Source organism: Neoarius graeffei, chromosome 3 (genome assembly GCF_027579695.1).
Source record: "Neoarius graeffei isolate fNeoGra1 chromosome 3, fNeoGra1.pri, whole genome shotgun sequence".
In the NCBI taxonomy this organism is placed as follows: domain Eukaryota; kingdom Metazoa; phylum Chordata; class Actinopteri; order Siluriformes; family Ariidae; genus Neoarius; species Neoarius graeffei.
In genome coordinates, this window is record NC_083571.1 from 39,795,818 (window position 1) to 39,821,672 (window position 25,855).

General features: G+C 42.9%; 2 protein-coding genes across 6 annotated transcripts in view; one reads left to right on the forward strand and one right to left on the reverse strand.

The window, feature by feature from the left end:
- The first annotated feature begins 289 nt into the window (after positions 1–289).
- Positions 290–18,762, forward strand: wfs1a (Wolfram syndrome 1a (wolframin)). 3 transcript variants are annotated; one of them, XM_060915908.1, is made up of 10 exons: positions 290–352; positions 568–822; positions 1,459–1,538; positions 6,486–6,630; positions 6,804–6,977; positions 15,105–15,179; positions 15,447–15,598; positions 15,782–15,901; positions 16,165–16,844; positions 16,995–18,762. In XM_060915908.1, the coding sequence occupies exons 2-10, from the start codon at positions 579–581 to the stop codon at positions 18,154–18,156; spliced, it is 2,832 nt and encodes a 943-aa protein (XP_060771891.1). In that variant the 5' UTR covers positions 290–352; positions 568–578; the 3' UTR covers positions 18,157–18,762. The 3 variants fall into 3 exon arrangements, with proteins under 3 accessions (XP_060771891.1, XP_060771893.1, XP_060771892.1); XM_060915910.1 differs by having other exon boundaries at positions 15,791–15,901; XM_060915909.1 differs by having other exon boundaries at positions 15,108–15,179.
- A 180-nt stretch (positions 18,763–18,942) lies between these two features.
- The window catches only part of ppp2r2ca (protein phosphatase 2, regulatory subunit B, gamma a), a 32,096-nt gene continuing 25,183 nt past the window's right edge, over positions 18,943–25,855 (reverse strand). For 2 of the 3 annotated variants that reach the window (XM_060915913.1, XM_060915911.1), the window contains exons 5-9: positions 24,311–24,488; positions 23,587–23,751; positions 21,389–21,558; positions 21,039–21,130; positions 18,943–20,895 (exon numbers count right to left, since the gene is read on the reverse strand). In XM_060915913.1, coding sequence (XP_060771896.1) covers positions 20,604–20,895; positions 21,039–21,130; positions 21,389–21,558; positions 23,587–23,751; positions 24,311–24,488 — 897 coding nt within the window. In that variant the 3' untranslated portion in view covers positions 18,943–20,603. The remainder of the gene's footprint in view (positions 20,896–21,038; positions 21,131–21,388; positions 21,559–23,586; positions 23,752–24,310; positions 24,489–25,855) is intronic. The other variant, XM_060915912.1, reaches the window with a different exon arrangement.

Here is a 25,855-nt window from a genome sequence, read left to right on the forward strand (position 1 = left end):
TCAGCTGGGATAGGCTCCAGCTTGCCTGCGACCCTGTAGAAGGATAAAGCGGCTAGAGATAATGAGATGAGATATCATTTTGAAGCTAAAAGATTTCTCTGTCTAGTCATGTTGTCATAAAATATATTGTATTTTATGCCAAAGAATACATCCAATGGTGGAATGGCACTTTAAAGGTGTTTAAAATGTTTTAAAAGGTTATTAATGACCGCTCCGAGCCCAGCCAATCGGATGAGAGATGCTGTGATTGATGGGTGGAGAGGCGTCCCGCCCATTCCGCTGCACGCGCCTGAATTTTCACTGAGTGATTGGAGCTGCGCGCGCGCGCTGACTGAACTTCACCGGAACGCGCGTGAGTCTGCGGCTTTTTGTTGATTGTTGTTGCAGTTTATTTTAATCTTTATTGCTTAAATCAACTTTAAATAGCAGATAGTCGTTTGTGCTGTTTTTGTAAATATGTTGTATACGGATGGGTCTGAGAGAGAGAGAGAGAGAGAGAGAGTGTGTGCACACATGAGCGTGTGAAGAGGACATAACTGTACCAATGTAACAGAGACTTCCTGTTAGTGTCCAGTCAGATGGACGTCTCTTGTCCTGCTTCTGCAAAGAAGAGTATGAACCCTGATGACTCCTCATTACCCCCTGTAACTCCCCTGACTCCTCCTACTCTGCCTAAAGACTCCTCCCACTCACCTGTTCCCACTGCCAGATCCCCCCATGGACAGGTGCGTCGGGGGCGGGGCTTTGCAGCAGTGGCGAAGCAGGTGATTCAGGAAAAGAGGAGGAGGAAGCAGGAGGATCAGGAAAGGGTGGAAGAGGAAGGTGAGATGATCTCGATCTCTCTCTCTCACACACGATCATGTAGACGTACACTACCGTTCAAAAGTTTGGGGTCACTTTGAAATGTCCTTATTTTTGAAAGAAAAGCACTGTTCTTTTCAATGCAGATCACTTTAAACTAATCAGAAATCCACTCTATACATTGCTAATGTGGTAAATGACTATTCTAGCTGCAAATGTCTGGTTTTTGGTGCAATATCTCCATAGGTGTATAGAGGCCCATTTCCAGCAACTCTCACTCCAGTGTTCTAATGGTACAATGTGTTTGCTCATTGCCTCAGAAGGCTAATGGATGATTAGAAAACCCTTGTACAATCATGTTAGCACAGCTGAAAACAGTTGAGCTCTTTAGAGAAGCTATAAAACTGACCTTCCTTTGAGCAGATTGAGTTTCTGGAGCATCACATTTGTGGGGTCGATTAAATGCTCAAAATGGCCAGAAAAATGTCTTGACTATATTTTCTATTCATTTTACAACTTATGGTGGTAAATAAAAGTGTGACTTTTCATGGAAAACAAAAAATTGTCTGGGTGACCCCAGACTTTTGAACGGTAGTGTACACAGCTTTTCAAGACTAAAACATGCAAGAAATTCATAATACTGTGTATGTGTTTTAGAGGATGCAGCTGAAGAAGACCTGAGCTTTGAGGAACTTCTAGAGAAAGCAAAAGAAGGAGATCCTAAAGCGCAAAGCCGTGTGAGTGCTGTGTGTGTGTGTGTGTGTGTGTGTGTGTGTGTGTGTGTGTGTGCAGGAGTTATATTGAGACACACAGCTCGTCTTCCACAGAGCTGAATATAGACTCACACTGACAGGAGGATTGGGTATGTCTCCACCCCCCAAATACATACACACATGACAAACACTTGTTGTTGTTGTGAGTATGTGTGTTGTATGAGATTAGGAAGTTTTGATTTAATCCCTTGGACCTTTTATTGCCTGCCAAACTGAGCAGGGGATGTTGGGTAATGCAATTGACGTTAAAGTTTATGATTACATTTCCATTTGTTTGCTTACATATATGTTTGTTTACTTTAACATTAACATTTGTGCTTTGTCACTGGAAAGAGTGAACATAGCTGAAGGTTCAGCTACACAGAGCACTGAGAGAAAGATGAGAGACTAAAGTCAGGAATAAAACAGGAGCAGTCATGTGAATAATCAATAAATACACAAAAGTCCTGTAAATAATGAACAATGAGTCCAAATGAGAGAAAAGCTGAGAACTGTTCTTCAACTTCCTGTCTGAAAGAGTTATAATGTGTGTTTATAGTCAATAGATAGTTTTCACATGACGTCACAGAGTCGGGGATTCCCTAGTGGCGGCCATCTTGCGGGTCAAGCTTACCGTACGGGTCACTGAGCACACATTGTAACGCGCGAGTACAAAGTCTTCAAAAGAACCCAAGCAGGCTATTTAAAACTAGCAATGGTGCACACCTGTTGTGTTCACGGCTGTCGTAATAGGTCAAATGATGATGTCAAGCGGAGCTTTTATGGAATTCCCACTGTACGGGAGCACGAAGGCGAGCAAACAAAGAAACTCAGCATACAAAGGAGAAATCTATGGCTTGCAAGAATCAACCGCAAAGATTATCAGCCTTCCAAACACAGCAAAGTCTGCTCCGATCATTTTATAAGTGGTAAGTTGTTTAAATAAACAATCAATTGTGTTTAAGTTTGTTTTTGGAAACCAAAACATCGTGTAAACAATCTCTGGAGAATGCCTAACTGGAACCGCTGAGTGTACGTTTACATTGTAATGTACACTTAATATCGCTTGTTTGTCACGTTTCTATTTGACACTTGTCACTTCATTCACGCAAGGGTCATTTTTGAAAACCATTTTAGGTCTATTCTGTATGCAGGGATGCAAACAGCGCGCCTTTTGGCGGATGCCGCCTTTTTCACGGCTGAATCGCACAGATCCGATTTTTTTTTTAGGGGGGCGTTGGAGTGTCTGATTATAATTTCAAAGTAAATTCTGTATTAAAATTACTAAATAAGCAAATCCATTACAATCCATGAAACATAGGAAGTATAAGGATGAGAAAAAAACAGTGAATCGGAAATCTGCGCACATTTGCGCAGCTTCGTGCAAATGTGCGCAGCTTTCCGATGCAAAGTAATATTGCATAGTATTCATAATAGTCTTAAATCAACTCGATATTATACACACACATATATTTATATGCAGTGTTGAGAGCTCTAAAATTCCAATGTTTACATACCTTGGCTGTAATTAGGACACGACTGTCACTTGTTTTTATATGGTGGACTTCACGGACCCAGCCACAGACAAAATAATTGTATGACTCCAGCAACTTGTATCCTTTGAGGTTGTCAAGTGTGTAGGCACTTTTACTATTCACGAAATAGTTCACAATATCAGGGTACGATATGGATGGCAGCCCTGCATAGTCACTTGAAAATGCATCTTTGTCCACTTCGTAGGGGTCAATTCCCCCAATCAAGGCCAGTTTGGCTGCATACCGTTGTCGTGAGATGTCGTCCAATGTATCCATATACTTCTGTTTGCTTGATTTTGCTGACATTGATCTTTATTTTAGAAAACTGACTATATAACTTTATAAATTCGTCCGAGATAACGTAGCCGGTAATGGCGATGGTCCTTTGTTTGCCCCACAATATGGCGGCTGGAGGGTGTTCCTCGGAATGCCGTGACGTCAGTGAAAACTATCTATTGTGGGTGGTAAAAGAGAGCAACTGGACTTGCTTGAAGATTCTTGAAGACATTTCACCTCTCATCCGAAAGGCTTCTTCAGTTCTGTCTGACTGGTAGGGAGCATCAGGTATTTATCCTCTCATGGATGAAAAGCTCATCTAAGGTGTCATTGAGTCATCCTGTTGTTGTGGGTTACTGGGGGCTGGTTGTGAACGGCCTCGAGAGTCGTTAGGATGATCAATGGATTGTCCGTTAGGGTGATCAATGGAATGCTGATTCTCTCTGTCCTCCTGTGAGTCACTGAAAACAGCTGGGTTTTGGTGTGCATTCAGTTGCCTGGGAAGTGTGCCAAGGACTGCATTGTAGGTGGCTGATAAATGATGTCTTAGACCCCCACCTCTGTTCAGTGATGGCCGTTCCAGGTTGACAAAAATGGCTTCTTTAACTCCTCGCTCATACCAACAATCCTCTCTGGCTAAAATGCATACGTTGCTGTCATGGTCCTACCTGTGGGTTTCCTCTCTTCAGGTAACATCTCCACTCCTCTCCACTCAGCATTACCGGCCACGCCCGCATACACTTCCTCTTATTAACTCTCAGTGGCTGTCATTGGCTGTTGCCTATCATCTGCTCCTCCTTTGTGTGTATTTAAGCTGCTGTCCTCCCAAGCTTCAGTGTCAGATCGTCTTCTAGGCGTCGACTCCGTCAACTCTTCAGTCCTGGTAACCTGACCCTGCATTTCTGTCCCTTATCTTGCTACCTGATCTGTGACTCTGTGTTCCAGCCTGTTCCCTACTCCTGCCTGTTGTGCTGTCCTGTCTGTCTGCTGAGGGACTGCTCGCTGGGAGACTGCCTGAACACCTAGTGCCATCAGCTTACAGCCTCCCTACTCTGACAACACCTGATCCCGTCTGATCTCTGAAGCTAAGTAGGGTCGAGCCTGGTCAGTGCTTGTCTGGGAGACCGCAGACATCACCACCATGCTCCCACCAGCCATCCCTGCCTCTCAGTCCTCCTGCCACTGAACTATGCACATCCTCCCAACTCCCTTTCCCCTGTTATCAATAAAACTCAACATTTAACTTGTGCTCTTGGGTCCTCGTCTGTTTCCCCAAACACGTTGCAATCCTGAAATGAGTGTCCTTTGTTGTTAAGATGAAGGTAGACAGCAGAGTCCTGGCCTGAGGAACTGGCTCTCCTGTGTTGAGCCATGCGCCTGTGAAGCGGTTGTTTTGTTACCCCAATATACGAGTCCGTGCACTCCTCACTGCACTGAATGGCATACACTACGTTGTCCTGTTTGTGTCTGGGTATTCTGTCCTTAGGGTGGACCAGTTTCTGCTTCAGGGTGTTACTGGGTCTGAAATGTACCGGAATGTTGTGTTTGTAGAAGATCCTCCTGAGTTTCTCAGATAGACCAGAAATGTAGGGAATGACAATGTTCTTGTGTTTGTTCCTGTTATCCTCCTTGTCCGTTCTGTTCCTTTTTCTGCTCTTGAGGAAAGACCAGTTGGGATACCCACAGTTCCGAAGTGCTTTTTTGATGTGATTCTGCTCCTTCTCTTTTCCCTCTATCGTTGTAGGGATGTTCTGAGCCCTGTGTTGCAAGGTCCTAATGACCCCCAATTTGTGTTCCAGTGGGTGGTGAGAGTCAAAGAGCAGGTACTGGTCTGTGTGTGTGGGTTTCCGGTAGACCTCGATGCTCAGGCTTCTGTCTTGTCTAATGTGTACATCACAATCCAAGAAGGCTAGATTATTCCCACTGACGTCCTCCTGAGTGAAGTTGATGTTAATATCCACTGCATTGATGTGCTTAGAGAAGGCTTCCACCTCATGGGTTTTGATTTTAACCCAGGTGTCATCCACATATCTGAACCAGTGGCTGGGAGCAACTCCTGAAAAAGTGGTCAAAGCTTTATGTTCTGGTCTTTCCTCAAGAGCAGAAAAAGGAACAGAATGGACAAGGAGGATAACAGGAACAAACGCAAGAACATTGTCATTCCCTACATTTCTGGTCTATCTGAGAAACTCAGGAGGATCTTCTACAAACACAACATTCCGGTACATTTCAGACCCAGTAACACCCTGAAGCAGAAACTGGTCCACCCTAAGGACAGAATACCCAGACACAAACAGGACAATGTAGTGTATGCCATTCAGTGCAGTGAGGAATACACAGACTCGTATATTGGGGAAACAAAACAACCGCTTCACAGGTGCATGGCTCAACACAGGAGAGCCAGTTCGTCAGGCCAGGACTCTGCTGTCTACCTTCATCTTAACAACAAAGGACACTCATTTCAGGATTGCAACGTATGCATTTTAGCCAGAGAGGATTGTTGGTATGAGCGAGGAGTTAAAGAAGCCATTTTTGTCAACCTGGAACGGCCATCACTGAACAGAGGTGGGGGTCTAAGACATCATTTATCAGCCACCTACAATGCAGTCCTTGGCACACTTCCCAGATAACTGAATGCACACCAAAACCCAGCTGTTTTCAGTGACTCACAGGAGGACAGAGAGAATCAGCATTCCATTGATCACCCTAACGGACAATCCATTGATCATCCTAACGACTCTCGAGGCCGTTCACAACCAGCCCCCAGTGACCCACACCAACAGGATGACTCAATGACACCTTAGATGAGCTTTTCATCCATGAGAGGATAAATACCTGATGCTCCCTACCAGTCAGACAGAACTGAAGAAGCCTTTCAGATGAGAGGTGAAATGTCTTCAAGAATCTTCAAGCAAGTCCAGTTGCTCTCTTTTACCACCCACAGTTTACTATGACCTGGATGACTGAGAATCTTCACAGACATATTTATAGTCAGTACAATGTGTGTTTATAGTCAGAACTGAATGAACACACAGTGAGTCATAGTTTTGCATAAATGTACCAAAATTGCACATTTTGTGTGTGTGTGTGTGTGTGTGTGTGTGTGTGTGTGTGTGTGTAGTTGGGTAAACACTATCTGAAATTAGGGGAAGACTCTGAGGCTGATGTAAATAACCAAATAGCTGTTGATTGGCTGGTGAAAGCAGCAAAACAGGGACGAAGTGATGCAGCAAAACTACTGCAACAGTGTTGGATCAAGAAGAAAGGTACACACACACACACACACACACACACACACACACACACACTTTTTATTATTATTTTTGACTAACCACTAACTCTAGCTGAAGGCACATGAAGAGCGAGCAATTCTTTTCATTCCTTGAGCTTGCCTCTGGTTTGACCTGCAGCAGTTTTACCTCTGACCCCGATCTCGCAGGTATCACGCCACAGAATGAAGCTCAAGTGCGTTCTCTGGCAAGGGAAAGTAAGTTTGAGCAGGCGGTTCGGCGAGCAGCAATAACGATGTATTGGAAGTTGAACCCAGACAGAAAGGAGAAAATGGACAAGAGAGAAATATTGCAGAACGTCACTCGAGTCAACAGTGAAGCAGGTAAATTTAACAGAATTAATTTTTGATTGCTGTCTTTAAGAGAAATAAGCAGAGGATTGCATTCAAATCTTTGACCCATCTTTCACTAACAGGCTGAGGTGTGTGTGTGTGTGTGTGTGTGTGTGTGTGTGTGTGTGTGTGTGTGTGTTTGAGAGAGAGAGAAGAGTATGATGTGTGTAAGAGAGGAGTGTGATATGAACAGTGAGGTGTGCTCATAGCCACGCCCCTCTCAGCCAAGCACTCTCTCATTTACTAATTACTGATGTTTTTGCCAAATTATATTGAAAAGGCTAACACAGCAGACTGGATGTAAAGTGCACAAAAGAAAAGAGAATTTTCTCTTCATTATTAAGTTTTCTTCTTTTTTGTCTGCTGCAACCAGGGAGTAATTACAGAACCAGAAGAAGAAGCCTTTATCTGTCACATGTGCATTCAAGCACAGTGAAATTCGTCCTCTGCATTTAACCCAAAGCAGTGAAAACACACATGCACATACAGAGCATATCTGCCCAGAGCAGTGGGCAGATATGCTACAGAGCCCGGGGAGCAGTTGGGGGTTAGGTGCCTTGCTCAAGGGCATTTCAGCCCAAGGCTGCCCCATGCTAACCTAACATGGACATGCATGTCTTTGGACTGTGGGGGAAACTGGAGCACCCATAGGAAACCCACGCAGACACGAGGAGAACATGCAAACTCCACACAGAAAGGCCCCTGTCGGCCACTGGGCTCGAACCCAGAACCTTCTTGCTGTGAGGTGACAGTGCTAACCACTACACCACCGTGCCGCGATTGTGACCTGCGATAGTGGGAGAGCCAATAGCTGGTGTGAATTCATGTTTATTTTGTTCCTCCATCTTTGAATAAAATGAGCATCACAACATACATACACTCAGCAGAGCATTCATCATTGAGGTGGCGGCAGGAAGTTTTGGATGGGGGGGCAACGTGTCACGTGCCAAAGGTGTGCCAAATCTAGGGGTCCGGGGGCATGCTCCTGTGGGAAATTTTGGAATTTTTAACCCTCTAAAACACTATTTCCCGCATTTTGAGAGGCAAATTTTGGTGGAGTAAAGCTAAGTTTGATGTCTTTATTAGAGTACATTTCGTCCATGACAAAACTGTACCAGTGCTAGTCAAATATTTCAATGATTAATAATAATAATAATAATAATACATTTTATTTCATAGGCACCTTTCTGTCACTTAAGGTCACCTTACAAATAGTGCAAAGTCGACAAAATAAATAATAAGAAGAACATAAAGAGTATACAACATTAAAAACAAATTAAAATAAAACAATGCAATTGAGTCAGTCAAATAGAAAAGGCAATCTTAAACAGGTGGGTTTTGAGTGTGGACTTGAATTGTGAGAATGAGTTTATGTTCCTTATGACGGGTGGTAAAGAATTCCAGAGCTGGGGACCAGAGCGGCTGAAAGCTCTACTCCCCATGGTGATGAGACGGGCGGAGGGGACAGTCTCGTGAATAGAAAAGGATGATCTGAGGGAGCTAAAGGGAGTGGCAACATGGAGAAGGTTGGAAAGATATAATGGAGCAAGATTGTGAATGGCCTAGAATGTGAGCAGAAGGATTTTGTAATCGATGCGGAATTTGACCGGGAGTCAGTGAAGCTGTTGCAGGACAGGAGTGATGTGATGAATGGAGGGGGTTCTGGTGATGATACGGGCAGCTGAATTCTGGACCAATTGAAGCTTGTGAAGAGATTTGTGGGCGAGACCAAAAGGGAGGGCGTTGCAGTAGTCCAGGCGGGAGGTGACGAGGCTGTGAACAAGGATGGCAGTGGTATGGGAAGTAAGGGGGGGGGGCGGAGGCAGTTGATGTTACGCAGATGGAAATAGGCAGACCGGGTAATGTTATTGATGTGAGACTGAAATGAAAGAGTATTGTCGAGGATGACACCCAGACTCTTTACCTGTGGGGAGGGGAAAATGGAGCAATTGTCAGTATCAAGAGAAAAACTGTCGGTTTTGGATAGTGGTGATTTTGTGCCAATGAGAAGAACCTCAGTTTTGTCACTATTTAGTGTAAGTAAATTTGAAGTGAACCAGGATTTTATTTCTGCCAAGCAGTTAGTAAGGGAGGAGGGTGGGAGGTTGGAGGTGGGTTTACTAGCAAGGTAGAGCTGGGTGTCATCCACATAACAGTGGAAGTTGATGTTATGAAAGATATTACCAAGGGGAAGAAGATAAATGATGAAGAGGAGGGGCCCCAGGACAGAGCCCTGGGGCACACCTGAAGTGACAGAGGAAGGCTGGGAAGTGAAACTTTTAAGCTGAATGAAATGAGTGCGGCAGGAAAGGTATGATTTGAACCAGTTTAGAGGAGTCTCGGTGATACCAGTGGAGGATAATCTATTGAGGAGGGTGGTGTGACAAATGGTGTTGAATGCTGCACTCAGGTCAAGAAGGATGAGGATGGAGAGTAAACCAGAATCAGCTGCCATGAGGAGGTCATTGATGATTTTGATAAGAACAGTTTCTGTGCTATGGAATGGGCGGAACCCAGATTGGAACTGTTCATACAAGTTGTTGTGTGATAAATGAGTGTGGAGTTGAGGCGCTACTATTTTCTCAAGAATTTTGGAAATGAAGGGTAGATTGGAAATTGGACGTAAGTTATTAAAATTGGTGGGATCAGTGCCGGGTTTTTTCAAGATCGGGGTTATTGCAGTGGTTTTGAATGATGCAGGAACAGTTCCAGTGGAGAGAGAGGAGTGGATGATAGCAGAGATGAGAGGGACCAAAGAAAAGAGACAGGCTTTAACCAGAACTATGGAGAGAGGGTCCAGCTGACAGGTGGATGGCTTGGACTTGCGGATGAAATCTGAAATTTCTAAGGTGGTGGGAAGCTGGAAGGAGGAAAAAGAGTGAGTAGGAGGAGAAAGTTCAGAAATGATACTGGGGGTGGGTTGTGAACTGAGATGCTGATGGAGCTTCTGGATTTTTTCATCAAAAAATGACATGAGGGAGTTACAGAAAGCAGTTGAGCACAGGTGAGATGGTAGAGAGTCTGGGGCTTGGGTGATATTCTTATAGTGAAAACAGTGACTTGGTGTTACCTTCATGAGAACAGATTATACCAGTGTAATAGTTGGATTTGGTTTGAGTAATAGAGCCCTTGTAGTGTAACTTATGATTTTTGTAAATGTCTTTGTGAACAACTAGTCCAGTTTTCCGGTAGAGCCGCTCAAGTTGCCGTCCTTTGGTTTTCATAAGCCGAAGTTCGGGCGTAAAACTGGGGACAGAATGGGAGAAAGAAACAGACCTGTTTTTTAATGGAGCAAGAGAGTTGAGTATACAATGAAGTCCAATATTGTAGTATGAAACCAACTCTTCAAGGGTGGTTAAATTGTGAGTGCCCATAAGGGAGTAAGTACTGGAGAAGAGAGAATCCAAGTTGATGTCCTTAATATTGCGGAAAGAAATGAGACAGGGGAGCTTAGTGATGAAGAGAGGGAGTATGACATTAGATGAAAGGAGGAAATGGTCAGTTATAGGGAGTTCATCTGCTGTGTGGTCAGAAGGGGAGACACCAGAACAGCAGATTAAGTCCAAGATGTGACCCTTAGAGTGAGTGGGAACATCAGTGTACTGCTGGAATCCAAAACTCTCAAGGCAAGATGTAAAGTCTTTAGTAAGAAGGTTATTGATATTGTCCATATGAATGTTAAAATCTCCCAACACTATATTGCTTGGTGAGAGGGTGGACAAATGTGTGAGCAGAGCAGCAAAGTCATTTAAAAAGTCTTTATTAGGTTTTGGGGGACGATAAACAATTGCAATGATAGTACCGTAGGAATAGGTCCAGACAGTTGACACATGGTCGATTCAAAGGAAGAAAAGGCAGGAGCAGACACTAGTGAGACTTTCCACTTCTCGCGGTAAATTATCGCAAGACCTCTTCCCTGGCCGGTGCCACGGGGTTGACAGATGTAAACAAACCCTGGAGGAGTGGATTCATTAAGTTCGGAAAAGTCATTGGGTTGTTGCCAAGTCTCGGTTAAACAGAGAAAGTCATATTTACAGTCAGTGAGGAGATCCTGGATGAGATGCCCCTTGCTCATGAGTGAGCAGATGTTGAGCAGACCAAATTTGACAGTGGTGTTGTCACATCTGGCAGGAGAGTTAGCCAACCAGACTAGGCAGGCTAGCACACTGTGGCCAACAACCCAGCCGGTGTTACGTGGAGGGCAACGAGAAGTGGACCAGATGGATTTTATTGTTTTCGACGTGTCTTCTTGGGTGTTCCGGCAAGATCCATGGTGGATGTATCTCCGGCGGGGCAGGAAAGTTATATCCGAGTGGAGGAGTAATGCAGCCGGCGGAGGTGCAGACAATGCAGCCGGAGGAGCTCAGCAGCGGAGTACTGGAGCAGACCCATCATGGGTTGGTGAATAAGTGACAGAAGAGGCCAGATAAACACGGACCAGATATGTATCCTGCCAGTTAACATTGTAGACAAGGACTCGAGCAGCTTGGACAGGTGAGCAGAGGCAAGTAAGGCTCAATAACCGGAGCAGGACAAATAGGTGAACGCTAGTCCGTATACCCATGCAAGAGTGTTGACTAAATTGTCAATCTTCCTGAGATAGACGAGGATTAAGTCGGCGAGCAGTGGCAGCAAGTTGCACCAGCGTTCACTCAACAAGCCGGAAGTGACGATTAGGTCAAATAGCCTTGGAAAATTTGAATAAACACGTAATAATTCCTAAAAACCGATCACATCTCTTGGCAATCCTGTTTTGACCGAGGAATAAGCCCATGAAAGTAATATTCCTGATCCTTCAAGGACCGCTGTCAGCTCCTGGGAAATCCAACTGACTGGTAATGACCAGTCGTGACCCGAGATCGGGTGCAAATGAAGTTTTTTTTCTGTTTGCTGCATATTTTTCAAATAAAAACTGTGAGATATTGGTGTATTGAAGCATGTATGAATGACATATGGGGCTGTATTGGTACATTGGAAAAACTACATTCCCTTAGTTTTCTCATGGATCCGCTCCCCCCCCCCCACACACACACACGTACACAAAAACAAAATGCAAGAATATTTGTCCTCAATGTCCTTGTTGAATTAAAGAGCTTTAAAGATTTATATACCTTCTCAGCTACGTGGTATAAAGCAAGAGCATGAATAACTGTCTTTCCTTTAGTCCTCAATGCGTGTAAACAGTCATTCATTTCTTGGTTTGCGAAATTTGACTTGGGATGTTAAAATTTATACTGAAAACTTACCTCGTTATCATCAAGCAACTTGGGTACCCTTGTCGAGCCCAAAAAGTTTGCAATGGATATTTGTCTGCAACTCCTCTTCATACTGATTTTCAGTGAGTGGTCAGGGCAGCAAGCGAATTCATGTAGATCTAGAGCAGCATCAAGTGCCCAAAACTGCTTGTATGCCTCGTGAACACTATCTAGCCATCCGGACAGGACACGAGTTATCAGTCAGATACAAATGTAGTGACACTGTCATAGCCTTGCTTTCACAGGGTCCCTTCTTTGGCACAAGTACCCAAGGAGACCAGACATGTCTAGACAGTTGCCACAGCAATGGGTTAATTAGTCCACAGAATATTTATACAGTGGTGCTTGAAAGTTTGTGAACCCTTTAGAATTTTCTACATTTCTGCATAAATATAACCTAAAACATCATCAGATTTTCACACAAGTCCTAAAAGTAGATAAAGAGAACCCAGTTAAATAACTCAGACAAAAATATTATACTTGGTTATTTATTTATTGAGGAAAGTGATCCAATATTACATATCTGTGAGTGGCAAAAGTATGTAAACCTTTGCTTTCAGTATCTGGTGTGACCCCCCTTGTGCAGCAATAACTGCAACTAAACATTTCTGGTAACTGTTGATCAATCCTGCACACTGGCTTGGAGGAATTTTAGCCCATTCCTCCATACAGAACAGCTTCAACTCTGGGATGTTGGTGGGTTTCCTCACATGAACTGCTCGCTTCAGGTCCTTGCACAGCATTTCAATTGAATTAAGGTCAGGACTTTGACTTGGCCATTCCAAAACATTAACTTTATTCTTCTTTAACCATTCTCTGGTAGAATGATTTGTGTGCTTAGGGTCGTTGTCTTGCTGCATGACCCACCTTCTCTTGAGATTCAGTTCATGGACAGATGTCCTGACATTTTCCTTTAGAATTTGCTGGTATAATTCAGAATTCATTGTTCCATCAATGATGGCAAACCGTCCTGGCCCAGATGCAGCAAAACAGACCCAAACCATGATACTACCACCACCATGTTTCACAGATGGGATAAGGTTTTTATGCTGGAATGCAGTGGTTTCCTTTCTCCAAACATAACGCTTCTCATTTAAACCAAAAAGTTCTATTTTGGTCTCATCCGTCCACAAAAGATTTTTCCAATAGCCTTTTGGCTTGTCCACGTGATCTTTAGCAAACTGCAGATGAGCAGCAATGTTCTTTTTGGAGAGCAGTGGCTTTATCCTTGCAACCCTGCCATGCACACCATTTTTGTTCAGTGTTCTCCTGATGGTAGACTCATGAACATTAACCTTAACCAATTTGAGAGAGGCCTTCAGTTGCTTAGAAGTTACCCTGGGGTCCTTTGTGACCTTGCTGACTATTACACGCCTTGCTCTTGGAGTGATCTTTGTTGGTTGACCACTCCTGGGGAGTGTAACAATGGTCCTGAATTTCCTTCATTTGTACACAATCTGTCTGACTGTGGATTGGTGGAGTCCAAACTCTTTAGAGATGGTTTTGTAACCTTTTCCAGCCTGATGAGCATCATCAATGTTTTTTCTGAGGTCCTCAGAAATCTTCTTTGTTCATGTCATGATACACTTCCACAAATGTGTGTTGTGAAGATCAGACTTTGATAGATCTCTGTTCTTTAAATAAAACAGGGTGCCCACTCACACCTGATTGTCATGCCATTGATTGAAAACACCTGACTCTAATTTCACCTTCAAATTAACTGCTAATCCTAGAGGTTCACATACTTTTGCCACTCACAGATATGTAATATTGGATCATTTTCCTCGATAAATAAATGACCAAGTATAATATTTTTGTCTTGTTTGTTTAACTGGGTTCTCTTTATCTACTTTTAGGACTTGTGTGGAAAATCCGATTATGTTTTAGGTCATATTTATGCAGAAATATAGAAAATTCTAAAGGGTTCACAAACTTTCAAGCACCACTGTAAATCAGCTTGTCTACTAAAAGTGATGGATTTTGCAGTTCTGTGTAAGCCAAATAAAGAAAATCCTGGAGAGCAAGGCAATCGGTGATGTCAGGACCAGGCTAATTTACATCGGTTTTGGTGCAAATGGGTGATACCCACCTACAGTACAAAGGGATGCTGCTGGGGCACCGGGATGAAGGGACGCAGCGGGATTTAATAAGGGAAAACAAAGGCACGCAGCAGGCTGTTTATTCACACAACTCTCTCCTTTTCTTCCTTGTAAATAGTCAAAGGACTCTCATCATAACCCCCAACATAATTTTAGGGGGGTCGGTTGTCCCCCCTGCCCCCCTTCTGCCGCCGCCACTGTTACACAATCACAACCTCTCTGTAGAGTCATATTTGAAGATACACAAAGTACAGAAAGAGAGATTTTGTGATTTCAGTGTACACTATATGGCCAAAAGTATGTGGACACCTGACCATCACACCTATGTGAGCTTGTTGGACAGCCCATTCCAAGACCATGGGCATTAATATGGAGTTGCCATGTCTGTGTGGTGATAATAGCCTCCTTCCTTCTGGGAAGGCTTTCTACAAGATCTTGGAGTGTGTCTATTGGACTTTGTGCCTGTTCAGTCAAAAGAGCTTTAGTGAGGTCAGGCACTGATGTTGGATGAGAAGTCCTTGCTCACACTCAACATTCCAGTTCATTCCAAAGTGCATATGGAAGTAAAGTGCTTTGTGTTTCTGCATTTTGTTTTCTCCTCATTCACTTATGAACATCAGGGTAGATCCCTGAATTTCTCTGTTTAACAGCAACAGTTGGACAAAACATTCTGTAATAAAGCTATGGGTCAGTGTGTGTGTAAAGTGTATGTGTGTGTGGTCAGAAGTATAATTTCAGCTTTGTCTGTGGTGACTGTCATCCAGCAGGTGTTGTCTCTAGTGGAGCTTCAGACATCCAGACACAGAGAAAATTTTTGGAGAAAATGGTGACCAATGAGCGTAAGTGTGTTTGTATGTTGGGTGTTTGCTTGTTTGTTTGGTTTATTTTATTTGTATGGTGCTTTTAACAATAGACATTGTCACAAAAGAACTTTACTGAAAAATAAAGATTTTAAACATATGAGCTAATACATTTATCTCTAATTTGTGTGTTTTGTTTATTAAATTTTTTTTAACAGAACCTTAAAATCCTCATTCAAATAACAGCAGTTTTAAACACTGTTTACAGTGTGTGTGTGTGTGTGTGTGTGTGTGTGTGTGGTCCAGCACACAGTCAGTATATGGATGTGGAAGGGTTTGTGGAGATGACAAAAAAATACACAGAGAACATCACACAGACACCACAGAGTGAAGAGTTGAGTCAAGACACTGCGAGAGGAGGAGCATGGGACTGGAATGATTTAACAACACTGGATAAGGCAGGCACACACACACACACACACACACACACACACACACACACACACACACACACAGAGTCTGAAGTCTAGAATCATGTATGGCAGCATGTGATATAACAATCTGTATAACAATGTGATGTAATGATGTGTACATGTGTGTGTGTGTGTGTGTGTGTGTGTGTGTGTGTGTGTGTGTGCAAGACCCAACAGAAGGGGGGGTGTCCTGTATCTCAGAAGAAAAGTGTGTGGCCAGGCAGTCAGATGATGCTGGAAACGAAACACAGCATTAAGAAAGCCATAGACATCAAATCCTATTTCCTGGTAAAACACATTTCTTATGAACTATACCCACTTCCCTGGAAAACACATTATTTTTTTGATAAAACATATTTCTTTTATTTATAAACCACGCCCATTTCCTTGGAAAACAGATCTTAGTTCCATAAACAAAAATTATCCTTCTGAAAATCCTATGATTTTTTTTATTAAGAAGATACTTTTAAAACACCCTTTTAAAACAACTCTAAATCCTGTCTCTTTCCACATATCTAAAATAAGGTGTGTGTATGTGTGTGTGTGTGTAGGGTCTACAATATCCTCTCCACCTGATCCTGGATGTAAAGGAGCACCTGGTGGACTGGGCATCTCGTGCAGGTGTTCAGTGGCTGAGCACCATCATACCGACTCAACACGTTAATACACTCATCTTCTTCTTCATCATTTCTAACCTAAGTGTTGATCTGTTCTTCTTCATCATCCCTCTTCTTACATTCTACCTGGCTTTCATCTCCATGGCAATCTGCACTCTGCGAGTGTTTCGTAGCAGTAAATGCTGGCAGAAGTTTAGTGCTTTAGCAGCTCTCCTGAGGCGTTTTGAACCTGAGCTGGATGTTGAGTCTCACTTTGGTTGGAGTCAGCTGGAACAGCACCTTTACTTCCTGGTTTCTGTGTGTTTTGTGATCTTCAGTTTCCCACTGGCTGATAAACGCTGGATCCCATGCTCAGAGCTCTGCACGGTGGCCATGTTCTTCACAGCTCTAAGTTACGCCTCTCTGACCCCAGCAGCGGCATCGTACACACGCAGAGCATTCATCATTGAGGTGGCCTCCTCCATCTGTGCCCTGACGACTCGCCTTCCCGAGGAATTTAAGATGCTGCGACTTTTAGGTCAGACATTTGCAACAGTGCCAGTCGGAGATATGGTGGAGCTTATGATTAGCCTGCCATGCTTGCTTTATGTCTACCTTTTCTACCTGTTCTTTAGGTGAGAAACTTCCTCTTCCTTCTGTTACTGCAGTGTATCAATATACAAATCAATCGATATCTAATAATGCACAGAATCCCTCATGTCTATATGCAGTTAATAGAAATAACCCACAAAGATATTAATACCCGACTATGTGTTCCTCTTCAGCATGGCCCGGATGCATGGATTCAGAGGGACTTACTGCTTCCTGGTTCCATACCTAGTGTGTTTTATGTGGTTGGAGTTTGCAGTGGTTCTTCTGCAGAATTCCACTCTGATTGGTCTGATTCGCACTTGTGTTGCATACTTCCTCCTTCTGTTCGCTCTGCCTATACTGGCACTGGGACTGATGGTCATGTTAGCGATCCAGATAGTAAAGTGGTTTGTGGAACTGGAACTAACAAAGCTGCTGGTGACATTGGCAGTGTGTGTGGTTCCCGTCATACTCCGTCTGTGGACTCGCTTCAGCCTATCAATTCTGAGCGTGCTGCGCTCCATCACACACCGTGGCCCTGTCAAACTCATCCTTTTGTGTTTGTGCTGTGTGTTTTTGGTGTGTGTGGGCTATGTGTACAGTGCAGAGGGGCTGAAGGTGTATAACTCCACACTGACATGGAAGCAGTACGGCACATTGTGCGGCCCCTCAGCATGGAAACAACATGGGATCACGCGAACTCAGATCCTCTGCAGTCACCTGCAGGGACACAGAGTCACATGGAGTGGAAAGTTTCAGGGTGTCCGAGTGGCCGAGACAGAAAATGGAGCTCAGTCACTCATCAACTTGCTGCCTATTTTCATGGGTGATTGGCTGCTCTGCTTATATGGTGATGAATATCCTTCCTGTGAGGGGCGGAATATTAGCAGTTCATTGCAAGAACAAACAAGTGTAAATGTATCAGTTCTCTTCCAGCAGCGAGAGGAAGAAGAACTCTGCCGCATCAAACCTGTAGCAAAACACCACTGCCACGTTAAACGTTTTGATAAGTACCGCTTTGAAGTAACAGTGCGCCGTCCAGTGGATGGAGCTGAGATTGAAGACACTGATAGTGACATCATCCTCCTTGCCAGCCACGAATTTAAGCAGGTACTGTTGAACCTGGATGATGGCAGCATGGTGGAGTTCAGCACCAAGTTGGAGGGGAAACTGGGATCTAAACAACCAAGACTGGAGCTGAAAGCAATTCACTGTCTGAACTGCAGATCGTCACTGCTCCCTGAAGGACGGCAAGTCAAACTCGAACGCAACTGGAGGAAGAGTGTGCAGGCAGCCATCAGATTTGCCTTCGACTTCTTCTTCTCCCCTTTGCTGTCAGCCAGGTTTAAGATGTGAGGTAGAAGAGTGTAGCAGTGAGTGAATATTAGGCAAGAAATTCATGGAATGTTCCAGTACTGATGGAGAAAAAGCAGGAGGAGGAGTATTGCTTATTGCACTTTGCAGTGCTGATGCTTGATGTGAAAACATAAAGCTCATATCAGCACCAGAGTAAGGTGAGAAAATGTGTGTGCAAAGTTTTTAATCTTGTAGAGTTCTGTTTAGGTTCTGTATTAGGGCAGCTTTATATGTAGAACCCCTTGACAGTATTCACTAACATGCTGGTCTTTAAGTCATTGCTGATTATATTTATCAGTTCAGCCAGTTTTAGCAGCAAAATCAAAGACTATAAAAGACACAGATTAACTAAGAATTCTTCTCCTAAATTCTCTTGAAAGCAGAAACTGATGTTCGGTACCGAGGTTGTTTTGCTATGAAACCAAAAGTTACAGCTGAGGACAGTGATGCAAATCTGGATGCTCATTTAAAGTAAATTCTTTCAAACAGCTTCTTATTTTAGAAATGTAAAAGTTTTTAAAAAGTTATTTAGTCTGAAAAATAAACATCGTGTTGTGTGTATTGCTCTGTACGATTTCAGATAGTGTGTGTTTATTAAAATTCCAAAGAAACAAATATTTGGGGCGTGCATGTGTGTGCAGCTGTAAACCCTTAGGAGTCATTTATTAAAACAGCACCACTGATCTAGAACAATCATAAATCACTTCATTATTGTTTATATTTATTTACATTTATATTTTAAATATTTATTTCTTTAATAGTTCATTAGAATATGGTTCTGTGATTATTTTATATACAAATGAGAAACAGGATAAACATGCGTGTGTGTGTATGTGAGAGAGAGAATAAAGATGTGTTTTATGCAGTTGGTTATTAAAAGCTATAAAGCTCAGCTAAGTGTTAATTACTTGATAGTGCAGTGTTTGTGTAGTTTTAGTATTAGTATGAGCTTAGTGTTGGTGTAATGGTGTAGTGTTTGCTGATGTTAATGTAGGTGTGGTGTCAGTAGTAGTGTTAAAGTTAGTATAGTGTTAGTTTTGTTGGTGAAAGTGATTGTATAATAGTGGTGTTAGTGTAGTGTTAGTGTGAGGTTAGTGTTGGTGTGATGTAGTGTTAATGCTGATGTAGTACTAGTGGGTTTCTAGTGTTACTTTGGGTGCTGTGTTGGTGTTATTGATGGTGTAGTGTTGGTATAATGTTACCATTAGTAATGTTAGTGTAAGTGTTAAGGTTAGTGTAGTGTTAGTATGAATTCAGTTGATGTGAGGGGTAATGTTAGGAGTAATGTTGGTGTAGTATTAGTTAGTGTAACATTAGTGTAAGGTTCGTGTAGTGTTGAGGTAGTGAAGTGAGGTTAGTGTGAGTATGAAGTTAGTGCGAGGTGTAGTGTTAATATAAGTGTTGGTGTGGTGGTGTAGTTAGTGTTGACGAAGTCTTAATGTTATAGTAATAATTTGTGTTGATGTAGTGTTGAGGTTAGTGAAGCGCTGATGGTGGTGGTGTGTTAAAGTTAGTGTAGTGTTAATGTAGGTGTGGTGTCAGTAGTAGCGTTAAAGTTAGTATAGTGTTAGTTTTGTTGGTGAAAGTGATTGTATAATAGTGGTGTTAGTGTAGTGTTAGTGTGAGGTTAGTGTTGGTGTGATGTAGTGTTAATGCTGATGTAGTACTAGTGGTTTTCTAGTGTTACTTTGGGTGTTGAGTTGGTGTCATTGATGGTGTAGTGTTGGTGTAATGTTACCATTAGTAATGTTAGTGTTGGTGTCGTGTTAGTGTTAAGGTTAGTGTAGTGTTAGTATGAATTCAGTTGATGTGAGGGGTAATGTTAGTAGTAGTGTTGGTGTAGTATTAGTTAGTGTAACATTAGTGTAATGTAGTGTTGAGGTTAGTGAAGTGCTGATGGTGGTGGTGTGTTAAAGTTAGTGTAGTGTTAATGTAGGTGTGGTGTCAGTAGTGGTGGTGTAGTGTTAATGTTGGTATAGAGTTTATATTAAACAAGGTTAATTAAATGATTAGTGCTAATCGAGGTCTTGACAAATCACCTCTTACAGGAAGTAGATTTGTTTGTGTGTGTGTGTGTGTGTGTGAGATGAGCAGAACATTATAGGAAGACTTTTTAGACAACTGCTGTAACCATGACAACCAGGTAACATCTTTCGTGTGATGATGAACAGTGAGTCTGACCTGCAGCCCACAAGTCTGCATGCCCCACCCACTGTAAATGCCACCTCAGCACATAAAGTTTATCCTCCTTCCCCTCCCCTCCTCTCTTTTTCTCTGTGCCTCTGTGATTGGCTGACAGACAGTCATGCAGCAGAAACATGTAGTTCCTCATCTGTCCAGCAAAAGCGGTGTATGTAGGTTTCACTGTGTGTAGTTGTCACCTCCAGCCCGTGGCCTCTACATGCACACACCAAGAGAACCATGTGTTTTGTGTGTGTTTGTGTGCATCACTGCTTCTCTGGGGTTACTCTGTCCTGGAAGATGTAAAGGTTGTTGGAGGCAGCGATGGCAATAATATTCTCAGTGGGGTGCCATGCCATGTGCAGGATCTTTTTGCGGAAGTCCAGGCTGTCCACTCCTACGTCTCCACGGCGACGACGCCCCCCGGTGTACACACGCCGTGTCCGCAGCACTGCACGAGGTTTACTGCTTTCACGCCAAGCCTCAAGTGTCACGCCCCGCCCTGAGTCCCGGTCAAACATACGGAAAAAACTGTTATATGCTCCGGTCATGATCACACTGAGAGACAGAGAGACAGACAAACAGAGAGAGACAGACATCAAACAAAATTCAACTTCAGACCAAATTCAGTGACAGATTCTGGCCTATATTCATAGACTTCAGTCCAAATGTTAGAACAGTGTTTACTCTGGAAACGTTACCTGTCTGTGCTGTTCCACACACACTCGAACTTGTCAAAGATGCAGTCATTCTCATAGAGTGAGCAGAGTTTACTGCGCAGGTACTCATGAACCTGTACACACACACACACACACACACACACACACACACACACACACACACACACACTAATAAGTTCACAGCTGTGTCTGGCATTATAATACCAGATAATATAATCAGTGTAATGCAATTCACTGAGGACACTGTATCTATCACCTGGTGTGTGTTTAGTGAAGATAGTGTCTCACCTGGTATGAATTTGGTGGGGACACTGTCTAAACTACTGTGAGGAGTCTATCAGCTGGAGTGTGTAGTGAGCACACTATCTCACCTGGTATGTCTCTACTGGTCCTTTCTCCATGTTTAGGTCCCACACCTTCACGGTGAGGTAGTCTCGTGTTAGCAGATAACGTCCACTGTGGCTGAACTTCACATCAGAGACAGAGGAAATTATCTCAGAGAAGAACGAGCGGTTCCCTGGATCTTCAGGCTCTTCAAAAGCTGGACAGAGAAATATAAATTCAGTCAAACCCCAAAACTCAAATGATATCCTCTCATCCTGCAGATCTCTACTCCTGTAGATATACAGTGGTGCTTGAAAGTTTGTGAACCCTTTAGAATTTTCTATATTTCTGCATAAATATGACCTAAAACATCATCAGATTTTCACACAAGTCCTAAAAGTAGATAAAGAGAACCCAGTTAAATAAATGAGACAAAAATATTATACTTGGTCATTTATTTATGGAGGAAAATGATCCAATATTGCATATCTGTGAGTGGCAAAAGTATGTGAACCTTTGCTTTCAGTATCTGGTGTGAGCCCCTTGTGCAGCAATAACTGCAACTAAACGTTTCCGGTAACTGTTGATCAGTCCTGCACACCAGCTTGGAGGAACTTTAGCCCATTCCTCCGTACAGAACAGCTTCAACTCTGGGATGTTGGTGGGTTTCCTCACATGAACTGCTTGCTTCAGGTCCTTCCACAACATTTCGATTGGATTAAGGTCAGGACTTTGACTTGGCCATTCCAAAACATTAACTTTATTCTTCTTTAACCATTCTTTGGTAGAACAACTTGTGTGCTTAGGGCCATTGTCTTGCTGCATGACCCACCTTCTCTTGAGATTCAGTTCATGGACAGATGACCTGACATTTTCCTTTAGCATTCGCTGGTATAATTCAGAATTCATTGTTCCATCAGTGATGGCAAGCCGCCCTGGCCCAGATGCAGCAAAACAGGCCCAAGCCATGATACTACCACCACCATGTTTCACAGATGGGATACGGTTCTTATGCTGGAATGCAGTGTTTTCCTTTCTCCAAACATAACGCTTTTCATTTAAACCAAAAAGTTCTATTTTGGTCTCATCTGTCTACAAAACATTTTTCCAAAAGCTTTCTGGCTTGTCCGCGTGATCTTTAGCAAACCGCAGATGAGCAGCAATGTTCTTTTTGGAGAGCAGTGGCTTTCTCCTTGCAATCCTGCTATGCACACCACTGTTGTTCAGTGTTCTCCTGATGGTGGACTCATGAACATTAACATTAGCCAATGTGAGAGAGGCCTTCAGTTGCTTAGAAGTTACCCTGGGGTCCTGTGTGACCTCGCCGACTATTACACGCCTTGCTCTTGCAGTGATCTTTGTTGGTCAACCACTCCTGGGGAGGGTAACAATGGTCTTGAATTTCCTCCATTTGTACACAGTCTGTCTGACTGTGGATTGGTGGAGTCCAAACTCTTTAGAGATGGTTTTGTAACCTTTTCCAGCCTGATGAGCATCAACAACACTTTTTCTGAGGTCCAGAGAAATCTCCTTTGTTCGTGCCATGATACACTTCCACAAACATGTGTTGTGAATAGATCCCTGTTCTTTAAATAAAACAGGGTGCCCACTCACACCTGATTGTCATCCCATTGATTGAAAACACCTGACTCTAATTTCACCTTCAAATTAACTGCTAATCCTAGAGGTTCACATAATTTTTCCACTCACAGATATGTAATATTGGATCATTTTCCTCAATAAATAAATGACCGAGTATAATATTTTGTCTCATTTGTTTAACTGGGTTCTCTTTATCTACTTTTACGTAGGACTTGTGTGAAAATCTGATGGTTTAGGTCATATTTATGCAGAAATATAGAAAATTCTAAAGGGTTCACAAACTTTCAAGCACCACTGTATATTTTTAAATGTAAATGTGGTTTCTTATTCTGCCACATTAAACACAAAACATTATTGTGTCAATAATTTTTCCTGAACACAGAGTTTGAGTGAAAATATTAACACTCTGCAATTCTGGCGCCTAATGTTTTGGCCTGTCAGCCTACCCATAATACACTGCTACATTTTCATCATGTGATAAGATACTTCATGGCTGGAATGAAAAATGCTGTGAGTGCTATATATGCATGTTTACACTCAGAGCTCCATTCTGATTGGCTGTTTCGAGCTTTCAGTGTCTGTTACTCAGTTGTGTGCTCTTATCTGAGGTGTTGTGTGTGTGTGTGTGTGTGTGTGTGTTCACTCTTGGCATGTGTATCACACAGGGCAGATGTCCTCATGTCACACAGGCGGATTGTTCCTTTACTACTGCTGTAGATGAACAGGTGACAGTGTTGCGGGTGGAACTCGGCTGCTGTGATCACTTCTGTCAGATCCTCCATGTTCACTGGTTTAATATCCACAATGTCTCATCATAGAGTAAAAGACCATACATCAGGAAAGCAGGCTAATACTTAGTTAATGTAGTTAATACAGCTGAACATAAAGCTCATCTCATCTCATTATCTCTAGCCGCTTTATCCTGTTCTACAGGGTCGCAGGCAGGCTGGAGCCTATCCCAGCTGACTACGGGCGAAAGGCGGGGTACACCCTGGACAAGTCGCCAGGTCATCACAGGGCTGACACATAGACACACAACCATTCACACTCACATTCACACCTACGGTCAATTTAGAGTCACCAGTTAACCTAACCTGAATGTCTTTGGACTGTGGGGGAAACCGGAGCACCCGGAGGAAACCCACGCGGACACGGGGAGAACATGCAAACTCCGCACAGAAAGGCCCTCGCCGGCCACGGGGCTCGAACCCAGACCTTCTTGCTGTGAGGCGACAGTGCTAACCACTACACCACCGTGCCGCCCCTCAGTACACTAAATGTTAAACTAATTGAATTACAGTGCTATTTTTACACACACACACACACACACACACACACACACACACACACACACACACAAAGGATACTAAAGCTGCGATCAGTGATGTCCAGGTGCCACATGTTGATTCTGAGGTCATCAGCTGACAGGTACGTTTCTCCATCACTGTTCACTGATATGGAATTGATGTGGTAGGTGTGGCCATTTGCAAAGATCCGCCTTGGGCGCACCTCTACCATCAAATCAGTGGGCTTCAGTACTGGGACCTTCAGGACCAGAGGAATTGATTACAGAATGTGTAGAAGCAGTGTTAGCATTGACAATAAGCAGAAAAGTAGAATTATAATGCCTAAGTAATGCAACATAAACATGTTTACTATCGACAATGTCACAGCCATGAGCATGTCATTAACTCCAAACACGCAGCACAGAGTGTGGGTTACTGTTACAGGTGACTCACAGAAGCCCAGAAACATATTATGCATGATTTTGTACTTTTACTCTATAATAATAATGGAGAGGAAATAAGACAGATAGAAGAGGAAGGATATAAGTATTTGGGATTTTGGAATGAGAAGATTAAAGAGCGAGTGAGCGATGAAAGAAATGTTTATAAAGGAGTATAAGCAATGGGTTTGATTAGTCTTAAGATCAAAACTGAATGGAAAAACAAGTTCATGGCAGTTAACACTTGGGCTATATCACTTTTACGATATGAAGCAGGAGTGATAAAATGGAACAAAGATGAGTTGGTAGAGTTAGGCAGAAAAGATCAGAAAATTGCTGACTATGCATGGAACGCTAAATCCTAACAGCAATGTTAATAGATTGTATTTGCCTCGAGAGAAAGGTGGGAGAGGATTGATAGGTTGCGAAAGGTGTACTGGAGCAGAAGAAAATAATTTGGGGTACTAGTTGAAGAATGTCACTGAACCTCTGTTACAGGTAGTGAGAGAAGCTGACGTCCTTGAAACTGAGTCTTGCTTTGAAAAAGAAGTATTAAAGAAAATTAATGTAGAAGCATGCATAAAAGATTGGATGGAGAAAGCTGCATGGGCAATTTTTGAGAGACTTGGTGGAAGACGCTGATGTGAAGGCAATGTGGGTGTAGTTAAAATATGCCGGATTGAAACCAGAAACTGAAGCTCAGATCTGTGCTGCCCAAGAACAGGCTTTATGAACCAACTACGTTAAGTTCCACGTGGATAAAACATCAGTGACTCCTAATTGCAGAATGTGTAATGAGAGGGGTGAACCAGTGTGGAATGTAGTGAGAGAATGCAGTAAGTTGACGCAGCATGAATACAAAAGAAGACATGATAATGTGGCGAAAACTATTCACTGGGAACTATGTGGGCTTTATCATGTGGATAGATGTGAAAAGTGGTATGAACACAAGGCAGATGGAGTTGTGGAGACAGAGAGTGTCAAGTTACTTTGGGACTTCAATATACAGTGTGACAAGTGATTGAACATCGTAGACCTGATATAGTAGTTGCAAACAAAAAAGAAGAGACTTGCCAGATTATTGACATAGCTATCCCAGGAGATAAGAGGGTGGGCAAGAAAGAGCAAGAGAAGATTGACAACTATGATGAGCTGAAGCAGGAAATATTAAGAATATGGCCTATGA

Excerpts from the sequence above, each read along its gene's own strand:
- wfs1a (XM_060915908.1), top strand. The coding sequence starts at position 579 with ATGGACGTCTCTTGTCCTGCTTCTGCAAAGAAGAGTATGAACCCTGAT. Across the intron at positions 6,978-15,104 it reads TCGAGTCAACAGTGAAGCAG|CAGGTGTTGTCTCTAGTGGA; the intron begins GTAAATTTAACA and ends ACTGTCATCCAG. Across the intron at positions 15,902-16,164 it reads ACATCAAATCCTATTTCCTG|GGTCTACAATATCCTCTCCA; the intron begins GTAAAACACATT and ends GTGTGTGTGTAG.